Raw genomic sequence first — 16,525 nt, 5'->3', positions numbered from 1 at the left:
CATAATGGTTCATTTCCTGAGCTTGATATTTTCCCCTCCTTGTGTCCTCTGTTAGTCAAGATTCCCCCTCACTCCCCATCACCCATGCTTGTAACCTTGGACTGTGGCCCCTGGACTGTTAGCATTGCACTGTGGTAGCATTGCACCATAGAATTCATGTAGTTAGCACCCTTTCCTTTGTTAAAGGAGAAAAGGCTTAAGAATCCATTAATCTTGTATTTGTATTTCGATATGTCTTCCCATTGGTGATGCAACAACAGAGCTGAGCACAATATAGCATCGAACCATTTGTATTGTATTTCATCTAATTACAGAAGTCAAAGTAAAGGAATGACGTGCTGAACACACTCAATGTATATTTGTTTTCTCTCTCAAAAATGAGCTTGTTTTGGCAGTTCAAAGACCCCACACAAAAACTACTGGGCACCCCTCCTCTCCTTGCTCCGCTCCCAGCATCTTGCTTTCACTTCACTCCTTTCTGCTCCCACAGAAACCTCCCACCACTCAGCCAATAGCATCACCTATAATTTTATCACTGACAGTCAACATCCTTCAGTTAGCTTTAATATGTATTATCAGTTAGTAATTACACCATTATGTAATTTTTTATGATAATGCTTTAATGGGTTGTGATATTATTGGTTTACATGATGGGTCAACATATTGTTCCAAGGGCTGTAGCTAGGATCAGGGCAAACAACTTTTATGATATTTTTGATTATGTATTACCTTTTTCATTTGTTGCTATCCTGTTGCCTGTAGTGAAAGTGTACTAGCCCAAGACACACAGTGTACATAATATTAAGTTAAACTTTAAAAAGAATTAAGCTGTCAGTTTATCTGAGTATTGCTGAGTGAGAGATTAGTCCAAACTTAAAAATCCCAGGAACAGGACAAAGCTTTCTGAGAAGGAAAACCTGAAATCTCAATTACGACGACTTGCTTGAACGATGATTTGTAAAAACTCAATATCAAAAACTCAATATCAAAACACCAAGCACAAGACTGTATAGCATGCGTATTCACAGATAATCACAAAAGCACAATGGTAACACATTGAGATCCAATAAGATGAGATCTTATTAGAACTGATCTGAATTGCTTTTAATGGTCCTCAAACTGTTTGCAGACATGCCATAAACCTGTGCTCATATCACAAACATTTGGAGAGCTGCATGCTTCCCGAGGACAAACATAAAACCAGTTTGTTCATACAGCGCTTGGGTCAAGGATGTGTTGACAGACTCGGCTCCACCGCATGCCACCGCATCAAGCCAGAAGACACTGATGATGTCTCTCCGACATCCTCAGCCAACCTCCTCCACCCTGTTTCTTCTCTGCCATGCCACAGCTGCTCTCCAGCCTCCGCCCTCCGCTCTGCACCTCACTCCCTCTTCCTTACCTGACGCCTCCTCCACAACCCTCTGCACCTCTGGGAGTCCACTGCTCCCACACATCAGTACCCTTGCTTAACCCTCCCCATGTTTCACCCATTGTTTTCCTTTCCTGCACTTGTATACTACCCCCCCCCCCACCCCCACCCCACCCCACACACACATTATCCTCTCCATCCTCTCACCCAACCCCATATCCCTCACCGTGGGGTGCCACCTGCTTTGAATGGGACAGGAGAAGAGGAGTGCACTACCATATCTTGAAGCAACACCCAGTGAAAGACCTTTGCACTTTGTCTTTTAATCCCAAAATGTCATCAATGCAGATGCCATTAGACCACAGTCTCAAAGGGATTTGTGATAAGTGTGCTTCACATGTTGCACTGCATGGGTCTGCGTAGAGCCTGCAGTAGAGAGGCAGGAGGTTTGCCATGCTTTGGATTTGACTGAAGGAAGGGGGAATGGAAGAATTGCTAACACTCATTTTAAAGTCGGAAAACTTTTGGAAGAACTGAGCTTTTGACAGTGTTTGAATGTGAAAGACAAGATTGCATTTGACATGTTGTATTGCTCTGTATGACCTGCAAGTTTGTTATCCATCCACTTACAGCATGCATGGGTAACAGGTTAATCATGTTGGTACTTCCACCGAGAAACCAATCTGCAAAGGTGAAAGGTGGTTGTGAAGTACCGCCTTTTAAGTGGATGAGTAATAAATGAATGACAATGTAATATTTTGTATTTGACTTGTCATCATGCATTTCATCTACTGTATGTTCCCCTCCACAGGATTGTGTCAGTGTTCATCTGCCATGATGTCCTTCATCCCTCCTTTGACCTGTGCCTCTCTTTTATTCCTCCTTTATTTATCAATCCTAATCCCCCCAGTATTCCTTCTGCTGTGCCTCCGTCTTCAACCATTTTGTGTTTTGTTCTGGTTTGGTTTTGAATTTCTGAATATCATTTCTTGAGCCTTTTCCTGTCCTTTTCTATCAACATCATGTAAATCCATCATCAGCTGAAAACTTATTGAATTGTGTGCTGTTGTATTTACTTGCCCATTGGATTTGCATTTTGTTCTGCCTTGTTCAACTCTCTCCTTCCTTTACCGGGCCTGCTCTAGACTGCCGACTGTTCCACTACCCATCTCTTTTACCAGTTTGTAGACCTTAAGGCCTACAATATCCAGCTGGCCACTGCTGACTTAGATTAATGTTTTGAATTAAAGGGCCATTTTTGCTGCTGGCCCAGGTAACACCCACAATGATTGATCATTTTATCTAGCTGTTGCCCAACCTTAGGGTCCAAACTCAGTGCTTGAAATAAACTTCCTTATTCGACCCTATAGTAGCACCCAAATGGTTGCTCCCTTTCCCAGATGCATAGAAGCTTAGTCTATGGTTATGGATGTTCAACCGGTGGCTCAGCGGCAACCTGGAAGCCAGCAATTGCATCAGCATGTCAACCCATCATTCATCGGCAGCCTCTCAGACAGCAGGAACGCCAAGTCCCAGAATGCACTGCTCTTTATCCACCAACCTCCTTCTCTTGCCGGCTGCTGGGCATCAGTTCCTCCGGAGCCCCCCCCGCCCCCCTTCTCCTCCCCTTCCTTCTTCCCTCATTTGCCTCGCCTCGCTTCAGCTGACGACCCCCTTCCTACATCCCTTCTGTTCCCTGCTCTCTCCCCTTTCCCCCCATTTCCCTGTTAGTCTGCCTGATAGCTGGCGCCGGCCATGTTGTATATCTCACACAGAATCGAACGCCATTACTGTTTCAGCGCGTGGAGCCGCCCTCCCCCACCCAGGATGGGGGTCCGGGACTCAACAACGCCCTCCCTCCGCCAGAGACAACAGAACCCATCAACAACCTGTGAGTAGGACTTCCACACCTCTTTTCTTTCTATCTTTCTTTCTTTCTTTCTTTCTTTCTTTCTTTCTTTCTTTCTTTCTTTTGCTTTCTTTTGGACCCCCTCTCACTGCAGGGAGCCAGAGGGAGGATGGGTAGTGGAAACCTCCACAGATGGAGGGCACGAGAGGTGAAATGGATACTGAGCCCTAACGAACCTAACACCTGTACACAGGAGCTGTGTGTGTGTGTGTCTGTGTGTGTGTGTGTGTGTGCATGTGGTGGAGTAGGAAAGTGAACACCGAATGCTTTTAAATGAGGGAAGCAGGGGGGGCTGCTCTTACAGTAGGCCTCTTGGTGTGTGTGTGTGTGTGTGTGTGTGTGTGTGTGTGTTTGTTCACAGTGTGTATGTGTGTTGTAAACTGTCTGTGTATGGTAGCATGTTTCTCCTAGCGGTCCAAAGTAGAAGGGTATGTGTGTGTGAGGCAGACCAGTGAAGGGGGGTACGTGTGTGTGACGGTGTGTGTGTGTCATAGGCCGGTGGAGGGGGGGGTCCCGGCGAGCCAATCGTGGGTGACTGCACGGGCTCAGGAGATGTCCCAGAGGGTCGGCAGCTGGAGCCCTGAGGGACACCCTGAGGACGGCCTGGGAAGCATGACCAACTCACAGGTAGAACGCAGATACACACACACACACACACACACAATACTATGATACTATGATTGTACATGGAGCAGGGTGAAGTGGAAGGAAAACAACCGCACACCCACCCACACACACACTATACACACGCAGTATACATCCTTGTCATATATCTAGTACATGTACTAACAAGTGCTCACACACTTGATCCATTCAACATGAAATGCTTTTTAACTTTCATGTTATTGTTACCAAATGAACCCCCAAAGTACTGTCAACAACATTTGCATGGTGAAAGGAACTATGGTCTTGATGCAATTACATATTGCAATTCCATCTCCATGGAAACCAGTGTCCCCCTTATTCATTATGCTGTATGTGTCACATTAATTAGTCAGGCATAAGGACTGGCCTGTGATCAGTTTTGCGTTTCCCCTCATAATAATTGCGGTTAAAGTAAGCAAGGCAACAACTGATTGTAGATCAGAGCATAAGGAGAATTGCATTGACTTGCCTCTCTCTTAGCATGTCTACAGTCCATTCCTATTGGCTGTTTCTACCTGAAAGTGGACTACCACTCAATTTAAGAATCAATATTATCTTATTCCTATGGTGTAGGATAGTCCAATTAATATTTGTGAGCATGAACAACATTCTCCCTAAGCCAGTAAAGCATTTCTCCCTAAACCTGAGATGTAAAAAAATATGTATAATCTGAAGCTACTCCATAGAAAATGACTTGAAATATGGTAAAGATGACTGTAACATCAGGGTACATTTGTGGTCCAGAACAGATAACACTATTACTGGTTGAAGTTAATTTGGGTATAAAAGCTCAAGCCAATGTTTTTTGTGTCTCCCATAAACTGTCTATGGACCAGCTCCAGATTCCTCCTTGATACCTGATTACATCAAAGATTTAAACCTCCGTTATTTCTGGCCTCTGGCTTTGTAAAAGAGCTGTTCATGTTCAAAAATATGGACTGGACTTCCCTCACCACAGGAGTAACATAGAGGAATTGTGAGTGAAATTGCTTCCTAAGCTCTGCTCCCTCATGTACATTGCATTGGCAGACAACAGAGCTCAGAGAGTTCAGAGCCAATTCTGCCCCGTCCTTCTCCTAGTTTCATTATTTGGACTCTCTAGGTCATTCTTGTTTTCTGCTATCTCTCTTACCTTTATTCTTCAGTTAGCATTGGTATGGCTTTCTCTTTTCTTTGACTGTCTCTCTCTCTCACATCTGATGTTGCGTTCTTTCTGTCTTTCCTTGTTTGTTTGGTTTTTCTTTATGCATTGTTCTATTTAAAGGTTCTATTTTTTTTTTAATTTATCTGTATTTGTCTCATTTTATCTCTTTCACTTAACCTTTTTACTGTTCATTTGGAGTCTGTCATGCTCCTGTCATCAAAGCAGTCCATGCCATCTCTCATCATGCTGTTAAACCACTCCGCTTGTGGACCCCATGGAGCGCCTGACTGGTCCCTGTATCAGTCCGTCCCAGGCCCAGCCAAAGGCCCCAGACTAACCCCATGCCCTAGCTTTAAGTCCCTTTACAGGGCCCACATCTTGCCTCTTACCCAGTCAGGTCCCAGATGCCAGTTTCAGTTCCACTTCCCAAGGCTTGTGCCTTATCCACACAAGAACCAAAAACTCTGTGGCACCATTCTAAACTAAAACAACAAACAAAGATAAGAAACGAGGAGAAAGCCCCTCAACATGCACACACTCACCAAATTCTCCCACTAACTCCTTGCACCTCTCCGAGGCCCAGCGGCACCCTCAGTTCTCTACTTTCTTCCGCTAACAAACTTTACCACCCCTCCCCCCTCCCCTATCAGTTTCCATGGCAGCCGGTCACACCGTCTCCTGCTCTCCTGCTCTGTTTTTGCAGACGGTAGAGATGAGAGAGATGGGGCAGGACGGTTACTCGGATACTGAGCACTTTCCACCAATGGAAGGCCACGGCAGGGCCGCTTCCATGCCCCGCCTCCCAGGCGACAACCAAGTGAGCAGCATTCTCACCCTTCCACTCTCTCTCTCCTTCTCTCCTCATTTCCTCTGTTCCTCGACTCCTTTTGTTTGACTAGATCAGATTCACACAGGTCTGACTCGTTGCTTGAGGATTTGCTGCTGTGGTTACTTGAATCCATATTGGAGAAAATTTGACACAAGAACAAATGGGCTTCGCTGAGCAATTGATTTCTGCTAAATATAAGCCGTAAGTGGCAAGTGACTACAATATGGTTTGATACTGGGCAAAGGTTTAAACAAAGATATGAATGAATGATGGACATATGATGTGTTTTCTGCTAATTTACCACAAATAACCTTGGTAACACTCAAAGAGATACAATGTCATGTTGATATTATTGGCGAAAACACAGAGATGCATTTTGCTGAAAGTTTGGAGACATTATTCAAACATGACCTCCAAATTTGATTTCAAAAGGACCAGAGCAGGCAAAGTCAGAACTCCTATTCCTTTTCTCCTCCTCTCCCTTTCTCTTCCTCTTCCTCTCCTCCTCTCATCTTCCACCTGCATGGAGGTTTGTAACTGTGGTTGTCTTTTTTCCATCTAACACACTCATCCCTTTACACAGTCTCATACCCCGGTGAGTGCTGTGGTTGTCACGTCCACACAACACGTACACAAATGCAAATGTGCACACACACACACACACACACACACACACACACACAGAAACACTATCCTCCATTGTTTTCTCTCTTCTGTCAAGCCCCCAGATCTCTTCTTTTTTCTTTGTTTTACTAAACTTTCTCTTCCTTCCAGTTGAAGGTTTTGCCTATGCTGAAGACTTTTTGAATGTTGGGAGTTTGTTTTTTTTCAACCAGGACTGGAACCATCATAATATTGCGTGTTAATAAGTGTTACCTAGATGTGTGTGTGTGCGTGCGTGTGTGTGTGCATGTGTGTGCGTGTGGGTGTGCATGTGTGTGCGTGTGTGTGTGTGCTTGCATAATGTTAAATGTGTGTGCTCCACTGTTTTTCTGTGCTCTCACTCTGTGCTTTGTGCCTTGAAACTCACTGTTCCTATGTCGCATTGTCGTCTGCTGTTTGAGTCTGTTACAACTGTGTGTGTGTGTGTGTGTGTGTGTGTGTGTGTGTGTGTGTACATTCGTGTGTGGATTTTGCTGGTGGATGTTGTTGCCGTGGTGACCGTGGTATCACTGATAGAGCATTATCATGGTGACCTTGTCTATAACACTGTTTTTGGCGCCACCCACCCCCAGTGTCTGTGGTAAGTGTCTCTCTCCCACCTTCACTGCTGCTTCAGTGTCTAATCAGACTCTCTTTCTCTGTCCCTCCTCCTCTCTCTCTTTCTCTCTTCTCTCCTTTATGACACCCCATCTGTTTTTGGGTTGCATCCCCACCCTACGCTCCCTGGTTTTCACTCGTTCTCCTCTTTGCTCTTCCATTGTGTATCCATCCATCCCCCCTCTCCCCTCCCTCCCCCTTCCCTCTTCCTTGGTGTTCCATGTGTGTCCGCACCTGTGCTGTACTTGTGGTTCTTTTTGTGTGTGTGTGTGTGTGTGTGTGTGTGTGTGTGTCTTCTCTGTGCTCATACAGCAGCGGAGGAAAGGGAGGCAACGTGGCAATAACCTCAGTGTATGTACCCTGTCTTCCCTGTCTTGCCTCTCTTTCTCTCTCTCTCTCTCTCTCCCGCTCTCTCGTTCTCCTGCTCCTCCTTTTCTCTCTTGTGCTCCACGTCTTCATGTCATGTCTTCATCAACTTGTTTGAGGGCAAGGGCTTCTTATCTATAATGTTTATTCAGATGGGCTTCATTGGCATGACCGAATCTGATGCCAGCCCAGCTTCCAAATCGATTCCCAGCATCCTAAGTCACTTGTCCCATGCACTTGATGTACTTCTGAGACGATCCAATATCCAATCGTGTATGCAATGGGATAGTTGCTCCACCTTGCTCCCTTGTGTTCTGAAAGGCAGGTGGCAGTTTTCATGAAATCGCACCCTTTTGAAATCATTGCACAAATGCAAGGGAAGGTCGGGGATATGGTCAGGGTTTGGAATTGGGCTGAATTCTGCACGTCCCCTCTCATCATCAACATCCATGCCACTGTCTTGTGGCCTCTCTCTCTCTCTCTCTCTCTCTCTCTCTCTCTCTCTCTCTCTCTCTCCTGCTGCTAGTGCTCTGTCGCTCTATGTCCCCATGCCTGTGTGCTTGTCTGTAACGATGTTGTCAGCGTATCGCGTCTGTGTCCGTGTCTCCGTTCACACCTGCTCACCTGCATGCAAGAAATTTGTTGAAGTGTGTGTAAGTGGGTGTGTTTGTGTGTGTACTTTTGTGTGTGTGTGTGTGTGTGTGTGTCATGGAGAGAGAGAGAGAAAGGCTGATATGAGTGTGTGTGTGCGTGGAAGGGTACCTTCTAGGGATTTTCAGTGCTACTCCTATGGGGCCACATAGTCTGTGGTTTTTACATACAACTGCCAACCTGTCATCTATCAATCAATCAAATATACAAGGAAAATTTGCCAACTCAGCTGCCATAAGGATCTAGCACTGAAGTAGCCTGCTATGGTTTACATGTCTAGGTCGGCAACCAGTGGCACCATAGGCTCTGTCCTGCTGTCCCACCTTTAAGCATGAGGCCTAGCACTCTGTGCCCCAGAAAGGAAGCTCTTAGCTGGGCTAGAGGACTCAGGACAGCCCCTATGTGCCTGCATGGCTGGAGGAAGGCACGCTGAAACAGAGCGGCTTAGAAGAGGAGTTTTGTGCAGTCTGGAATGTGCCATGTTCAGGGGTTTATGGGGGGGGGGAGCGGTGCAAGTACTGACCCTTCTATCCCTTTTTAATTTTACAAAGAAAGTTCTAGAAGCATGGAAGGCATGGCCTTTTGCCCTCATCTCTGTCTCTATCTTTTCCTATTATACTTTTTTTCTTTTTTTTTTTTTTTTGAGGCAGCATGATGGAAACATGATTACTAATACAGGGGTGTATGATGGGGAGGGGAGGGGGATTGCAAACAGTAAAGATTTTCATGGAAAAGAGACACACCACACACACACACACACACACACACACACAGTAACCTACCCAGAGCCCACAGAAAACAGAGGAAACATCTCTTTCTGTGTCTCTTCCTCTCTTTCTCTCTCTCTCTTTCTTTCTCTCTCTCTCTCTCTCTCTCTCTCTCTCTCTCTCTTTTAGACCATCACTGACAACAGTCCCATGAAGCGCTCGGCCTCGTCCCTGGGCCACAGCAGGTCCGGGCGGGGCCACAGAGAAAAAGGAGGGGCAGACGACTACACCATGGACCGCGTCATACCTGAGGAGGGTAGAGTTTCCAGACATGGACACCGGCGAAAAGAGCGGAGTCACCGGGCCTCCGAGAGGTCGCTCTGCCGCTACACGGAGGCAGACACAGGTTGGAGAGACCACACACACACACACACACACACACAGGCAAGGCATGTGTAGTAGAAAGTAAAACAAAACAAACACACTAGGAACACAGTCTTGGCCTTAGAAATTAGGATGTACCAAACAGTTTGCATTCATGTTAGGGACTGCCCAGTGCTTCAGTACAACTGCAGCATTTTGATACTCTTGATTAAGCAAATTTAAAAGGTGTTACAGTCTGATATAGTATTGTAAGCTAAAATTGTAGCATGGCAGCAACGCTAAAGTGTTTGTACAACACTAACTCCAATAAACTCTACCATCAGGCCTGGGCACAGACCTGAGTACAACCACCCAGTCAGGTGACCTCACGTCCAAGGACAAGGAGCGTGACAGGGACCGCGGACGATCTAAAGACCGGAAGCACCACCACCATCACCACCACCACCACGGCTCCGTGGACAAGGAGCGCTATGTGCCGGAGCGAGGGGGCGAGTACGGCCACAGGCACTCCCGGGACAGGGATCATGACCGGGAGAGGGATCATGACCGGGACAGGGATCATGACCGGGAGAGGGATCATGACCGGGAGAGGGATCATGACCGGGAGAGGGATCATGACCGGGAGAGGGATCATGACCGGGAGAGGGATCATGACCGGGAGAGGGAGAGGGAGAGGGACCGGCGCTGGTCACGATCGCCCAGCGAGGGGCGAGAGTGCATGACACACAGACAGGTGGGCTTCTGGGTACATGTGTGCATGTGCATGTGTGTCTAGTTTGGAACAACACACCTTGTCCCAATGTGTTCTCAATACTACATGTATTCCTATGAACACATTTTCAAAGTGTTATGTTGACATATATAACACAAGAGCTGTGTTGTTCCTAACAACATAGACAGTTGTGTTGAAAATGTCAAATCCTTTTCAGAGCGTATGTATATGCACATGTATACCAATGTATGGCCTATGCGACTACATACACACATACATGAGAGCATATGCATTATTGCGGGTATAATCCTGCAGATACAAGTATATGTTTGTTACATGACATCATTATTAAGTTATCAAATCACTGTTCCAACAACCAAACAAATATGCATAAAAATGTATATTTGAGTACTTGAGCGCTGTCCCTATCTCCTCCGCCTAAACGTTTTTAGGCTGCCAACTTTCTGTCATATTGTCACCACATTTCTTTGTACGACTTACTTTTCAACACTTGAAATAACAAATATCAGAGATCAAAAAGCTAAAACATTTTAGGCTACCATCCAAAATGAAGTAAATATGAATTATCTGATGCATTGGCCATTTGACCTCAGTGTATTGAATATTAGTAGTATTTCTTGAAAAAGCATTGTGTAGGAAGACAATTATTGTCTTTAGAGGGGAAGAATTGGTTTGAGTTTTCCCATGTCATTTTGCCTTTGTGTTATGAAAAATTACTTTTTCGTCCTCCACATTTTGCATAGATTACACACACACACACACACACACACTTAGACACACACACTTAGACACACAACAGGTTAAAAAATAACACATTTTATGTATCTTCAGTTACCATATTTACCCTGTATCACATTTGTTGCTCCAGAAATCAACCCTTTAACCTTCTTTTCTCCTGTCGTCTTTTTGTTTTCTTTCCTCTGCGTGACATGTTGCTTCTCTATGTATGGCGCTGTTTGGAATCTCATCTTTTTTATCCATATCCTCTGCTCTGCTGCTTTTTGATGTCTTTCATTTCTGCCTTTCTCTCCTCTCCTCCACTCCACTCACATTATGACTGGTGCTTCTATTCTTCTTATTGTTGCTGTGGTTCTTGTTCTTGTCTTTTCTTCTCTCACTTTTCTCTCTCAACTCTCTCTCTCTCTCTCTCTCTCTCTCTCTCTTGCTCTTCCCTCTCTATTTGTTTCATACTCTCTCTTTATCTCTCCCATCCACTACTTTCCTCTATCTGTTCTGTCGTTGAATTTGTGGTTCGTTCTTTTTATTTGCCTTGTTTCACTTTTTGTGTAGGGCAGTAGTTCGGTGAGCGGAAGTCCCGTCCCCTCTACCTCGGGGACCAGTACGCCACGCCGGGGCCGTCGACAGTTGCCCCAGACCCCCGCAACACCCCGGCCCCATGTCACCTACTCCCCTGTGGTCCGTAAGGCCATGCCCACACCACCTGGGGGGCCACAGGGCCGACCTCCGGCCCCGGCCCCCCGCCGCTTTTCCCCCGAGCCCCCCCAAGGCCAGGGGCCTCCCCCTGCTGGCCCCCCGCCGCCCCATCACGGCTCGCCCCGCCAGGGCCGTCATCCCCCGCCCCGATGGGGGGACACGGGAGGAGGAGGGGGCTCCATGGAAGGGGACGGCTGCTTCTACAACCAGGACTACCAGGACTACGAGCCGCACCATGAACCGCCTGCCTACGAGCAGAACCCCATGCAGGGCGGCAACCCCCACCCACACCCCCACCCCCACCCTCACGTCCTGGCCAACCACCCATTGCCGCCTCCCCCCCAACCACAGCCCCACAACCCCCATCCCCTACCTCCCCCTCAGCCGCACCCTGCTAACAACCCCCACCCCCATCCGCCAGCCCACCCCCACCCCAGCCGCACCTCACCCAGGACTGCCCGCCACGCGCCCCCTCCTAGCACAGCCTTGACCGGGCCGGGACAGGGCCAGGTGCAGCCTCCTGCCCAGCGTCGCCTGCCCAACGGCTACCGCTCTTCCTCGCCCTCCACGCACCTCCATGGACCCCCCCATACCGGGCCTCACAAGGTTCCCCCTCCAGGAGCCCATCCCAGGGGGCCCCGCAAGGGCCTGCACGAACCCTACAGCGAGACCGAGGACGACGACTGGTGCTAGCCTCTGGGGACCGGGGAGGGAGGGAAGGAGGAAAAAGAACTGACAGATGGACAGAGGGATGAAGATGGGAAGCCTTGTGCCAGAGTATTGACTGCCAAGGGAAACCATGATTCTTTACTTTTTTCTCTGTTCAATTTTTTTTTCCTTTCCTCTGCTGCTTGACATGTCCCAGGGATGTTGGGCTAGATGAAGGGAGGGGTGTCGGGATGAAGGGATGGAACAGGAATGCTGAGGCAGGATGGGTCTGTGGAGAAACAAGCTGTGGAGAAACAAGCGGGTAAGGAGGAGTAAACGACCCACCGTGTTCTCCTTGCATTGTTGCAATGTCGGAGCACTGGTCTCCTGTTGCAAGAGGAGACAAACCTCAAACTCTAGTTTTTAAGAATGCAGGCAGGAGGGGTGAGGGACACTATTCTTTGTGTGTCTTAAATCATGCCTCTGGCAACGAGCTACAGCCACTTACCAAGATGTCAAGAGTTGCAACTCGACAAGAGACACTTTACAGTCAGAGACAGAGAAGAACGACCACTTTTTTGCTTCTCAGAACTAACTTCAGTTATGTTAGTTGCAAAAAGAATAAAATCCAACCCTCCCAGCCAGTGGGATATTGATGAGTTTTATCATCTGTGTTTACTCTTAAATAAGGACAGTACTGACAATGGGCCCTCCACCTGTATGTGGTGAGAAGGGTAAGTGGGTGGGAGAGTGGGGGGTGTGTGTGTGGGGGAGGGGGTCGACAAGTCCGCCAATCAAACTCTGGAGGAAAAGAGGGGTGGATTGGGGAAGTTTACCCCTGTCCCTGGAAAAATACCCCTCCCTCCCAAAAACAAACAATTTAACCAACCTCAACCTATGACCTATGAAAGAGGAAACACAAAAAAGTGGACGGGGGTTTCAGAAACAAAAACAAATGAAACAGTAACTGTTTTCTGCAGTATTTCTTCTTCTACTCCTGCAGCTGCTTCTTCTTCTTCCTCCTCCTCTTCTACTTCTTCAAAACATTGAAGCTTGAATCTTCTGTTGCACCCCACGCAGCTTCGTTTTTTAGACTTGCGGAGTTGTACACCCTGTGGAATCCTGCATGAATGATACAAAAAAATAATAATAATAATGACAATGAGAATCTACTGTATGTGGGGGGAAATGATTCCTTAGTCCTTTCTGTTGTGGTCTGTGGGGTTTCTCTCTCTTTAGTAAAAATGCCTTTCTTTTTCTCTCTCTCTCCCCTCCCTATGACATCCCTCTCTCCGTACCTTCATTTACGCTCAAATCAAGTGAGAGAAGGCTATAGAGAGAATGGATTGAGATATATGCCGAGAAGGGACAAAATGATTGCTTTTTTGCTTGCTTGTCTGTATGTTCTGTGCCAAATGCTTGCCACTGATACAGCTGGGATTGCACAATCAATTTTGAGGAAGTCGATATTTTTTGTAACTGTTTCTAAGGCGATGATCCTAAAATGATATACTGGGAAGCAGGGTAACTGGATAAAGGAACTGGCAACAAATGTTGCTTCATCCTTATTGGTGTATCAGTTTGACAAATCAGTAACGTCTCAAAGTCTTCCAGGGTTTGGGGTTAAAACAGAGACATCGGAGAGAAAGAGAGATAGAAAGGAGGAGAAAGGAGAGAACCTCTTCATCTTTGTTTTCTTCGTTATTGATGGTGACAGTGGTTCAATAGATAACAATGTACTAGCTTATACTGATGATGATGTCCATGATAATGAGAGAGATTCTCCGTAGATTTGGTCTTTTTTTTTTTTTTAGTTCTATATGTTCGTTTTATTTTGAGTGGGTTCTTGTGCTCAGCGCATCACTTGTCCAGCTCCGGGGTGGAGCTCTGTCCCACAGTTGCATTGTGGGAGAATGAGTTTGCAGGCGATGAACATGGGTCAGACATTGCCCAAAACAGCCAATAAGTTCTTCTTCCCTTACACTCATTCTCAAGGCTCAAGGCCATAGTATTTGGACAGTGAGTAAAATGGATTCAGAACCCTTTTAAAAATGCATCACATGTAGCGCCCTATAGGTTTCTGTATTAAATTTTGGATGAGTACCAGGCTAATTGTGGTGATTTGTGGTTGAAGTACGGGGGTAGGGATTGGGTTCACTCCACTACAGATTCCAAGACAGAGCTCCACCACCACTTGCGACCTTTAGGTGGCACTGTATGCAATACACTGCAACATGTCCTTCTGTTTTTTGTACCTCTCCCTTTCCTTCACCTTAATTCTGATTCAGAGTTGTTGTTTTTTTTTTTTCATATCAGCGCACTGGGAGTAAGGTTTAGCTAGTTCTCTCACTGGTAGAGCACCTCATCTGTGTTCACCACATGTAAACGCAGCCAATCGAAGCGCACAAGGTCATGTACCGTGCAGCCAGTCAGCCTGGACGGGTTGAAGAAAGGACGGCTGGGTATTGGCTGGGTCCCGCCAAACTCCTGTGTCCTGTGTGTGTCGCTCCTATATATCTTTATTTCTTTCTGTGTGTTTCTCTGTGTGCCTCAAACTAACACTCGCCACTAACGCACACCACTGTCCACTCTGTCAGCCCCTACCCCCCATTTAAATGCCAGGACATTGTGAATTCCAGTTCAGTTTATTATTATTATCATTATCATTATCATTATCATTATCATTATCATTATTATTATTATTATTATTATTATTCACCACATCCAGTATTGGAGATTAATTTAATTTGGATTTGAGTTATCTGCATTTTACCTGGAGGCCTATCACATTTTGACCAGAGAATGCACCGAGAAAAAAAAACTGCCTATTAGTGTCTTTCCAACCTCAGTGGAATGTCATAGACAAGTATTTTTTCACATTACAACACTTCAAATCAGAAAGGCACACTAGGTATGTAGCTCCTGGCTGTGGTGTGTGTGTGTGTGTGTGTGTGCGTGTGCGTGGGCGAGTGTGTTTCTGATAAATCTTGGTGTTTCTTTTTTGCTTGCTTTCCTTTCTATCCCTTGTCTCCAGGAATATTTCAGTCACATCATTGTAAGGATCTCTGACTGTGTGCGTGTGTGTGTGTGTGTGTGTGTGTGTGTGTGTGTGTGTGTGATGTCATTAACCCCCTGAATGGAACATGTAAAGCCCCTAACATTCACCATCCATCTTCGTGTCTATGCTGACCAGTGAAATCCACTAACACGCTAATTAACCACACAATGTCTTCAAAAAGCAATGTACAAGCCGCTACTGAAAAAAACAGAAACTAAAAGTTTTTTAAGTACAAAAGACTAAAAAAAGGAAAAATATCTAGTTCCAGAAATGCATGTGCTATGTGCATGCCACACCGTGGGTGAACAGTCATCTTCAGGACATAAAAGAAAAGCAGAATATTGAATTCAGAGGAATAAAAAAAGATATATAAATAGATAGATGTTTTTAAAAAGCGACATGTTTCCTTTTTTCCTTCTATTTTTGAGAACAAAAAAGGTTGAAAAATTTACAAAAAAAAAAAAAAAAAAAGAGTGAAAACAAAAAAGAGACTTTGGTGAGAGTCAAAGTCTCGTTTGTTTCTTTCTGTTGCCGGCGGTTTACTGGGGTTGAGGCACAACACAACAATGTTCAGGACACCACAAAAAAAGAACTCCTGTTTTTAAAGGAAAAAAAATATATATATAGAAAAGAAAGTACAGTTCAGAAGATGATGGTGTATTCTCCCTTCTACTTTTTGTGGGGGTGGGGTGGGCGGGGCGGGGCAGGAGCTAGCCAAATCTGATGATGTACTCATTAACTGGCTTTGGAACCTTTGATCTCTCACTCACTCCCTCTTTTCTCTCTCTCTTACTCTGTCTCTCTCACACTCTTATCTGTCACACTCTCAACCTATCTCACCGCTATTTCTACCAGTGCATTTTGTAATTCCAAACAGAATTCTTCCTAAGGAATAAAAACCAGAGAGAATGCACACCGGGCCGCCTTGAGATCTGGTCATTTCTTGTCCGTGTTTCTCTTGTCTTTCTTATTCACAGCGAGGATGTTGTTGCGGGCCTGTATGCATTAAATGCCGAGTACTGATCCGAGGTCAGAAGGCTGGGTCATGTTTTGCCGAAGTAAGCAGCTCAGTGGGCTGATGTGGTCTAAAATGCATTGGTTGCTTCGAGTGAGCTCATGTGCATCACACTTTCCTTCTTTTGTTTGAATAGCAACAGGCTTGAAAAATAATTCTGGTCCCATGAATAACACATGTCCACCATGTGATACTGACAGGTTTTTTAGGTCATTTCTTTTGTAGTTTGTCCTACTCCGGACTGTGACACGGCCTTGTGAACGTCACTTTGTACCTGCAAACAGACCTCTGATCAGCAAGAATTATCTAAGACACTTTTTGCATATAGGCCCTAAGCCATGATTGTGTCAGCATTCACTGAGTGAGCTTG

General features: G+C 45.9%; 1 protein-coding gene across 1 annotated transcript in view; it reads left to right on the top strand.

Annotated features, from left to right (window-relative positions):
• The window catches only part of cacna1aa (calcium channel, voltage-dependent, P/Q type, alpha 1A subunit, a), a 90,664-nt gene extending 78,537 nt beyond the window's left edge, over positions 1-12,127 (top strand). The window contains exons 44-51 of the mRNA XM_078284510.1: positions 3,148-3,263; positions 3,776-3,908; positions 5,774-5,887; positions 9,073-9,289; positions 9,591-9,774; positions 9,931-10,000; positions 11,291-11,724; positions 11,878-12,127. Coding sequence (XP_078140636.1) covers positions 3,148-3,263; positions 3,776-3,908; positions 5,774-5,887; positions 9,073-9,289; positions 9,591-9,774; positions 9,931-10,000; positions 11,291-11,724; positions 11,878-12,127 — 1,518 coding nt within the window. The remainder of the gene's footprint in view (positions 1-3,147; positions 3,264-3,775; positions 3,909-5,773; positions 5,888-9,072; positions 9,290-9,590; positions 9,775-9,930; positions 10,001-11,290; positions 11,725-11,877) is intronic.
• Positions 12,128-16,525: the final 4,398 nt, after the last annotated feature.

The sequence above is a fragment of the Centroberyx gerrardi genome, chromosome 7 (assembly GCF_048128805.1).
Source record: "Centroberyx gerrardi isolate f3 chromosome 7, fCenGer3.hap1.cur.20231027, whole genome shotgun sequence".
Taxonomy (NCBI): domain Eukaryota; kingdom Metazoa; phylum Chordata; class Actinopteri; order Beryciformes; family Berycidae; genus Centroberyx; species Centroberyx gerrardi.
Note: the sequence above shows the minus strand (reverse complement) of the source record. Positions and strands in the feature narration are given on the sequence as shown.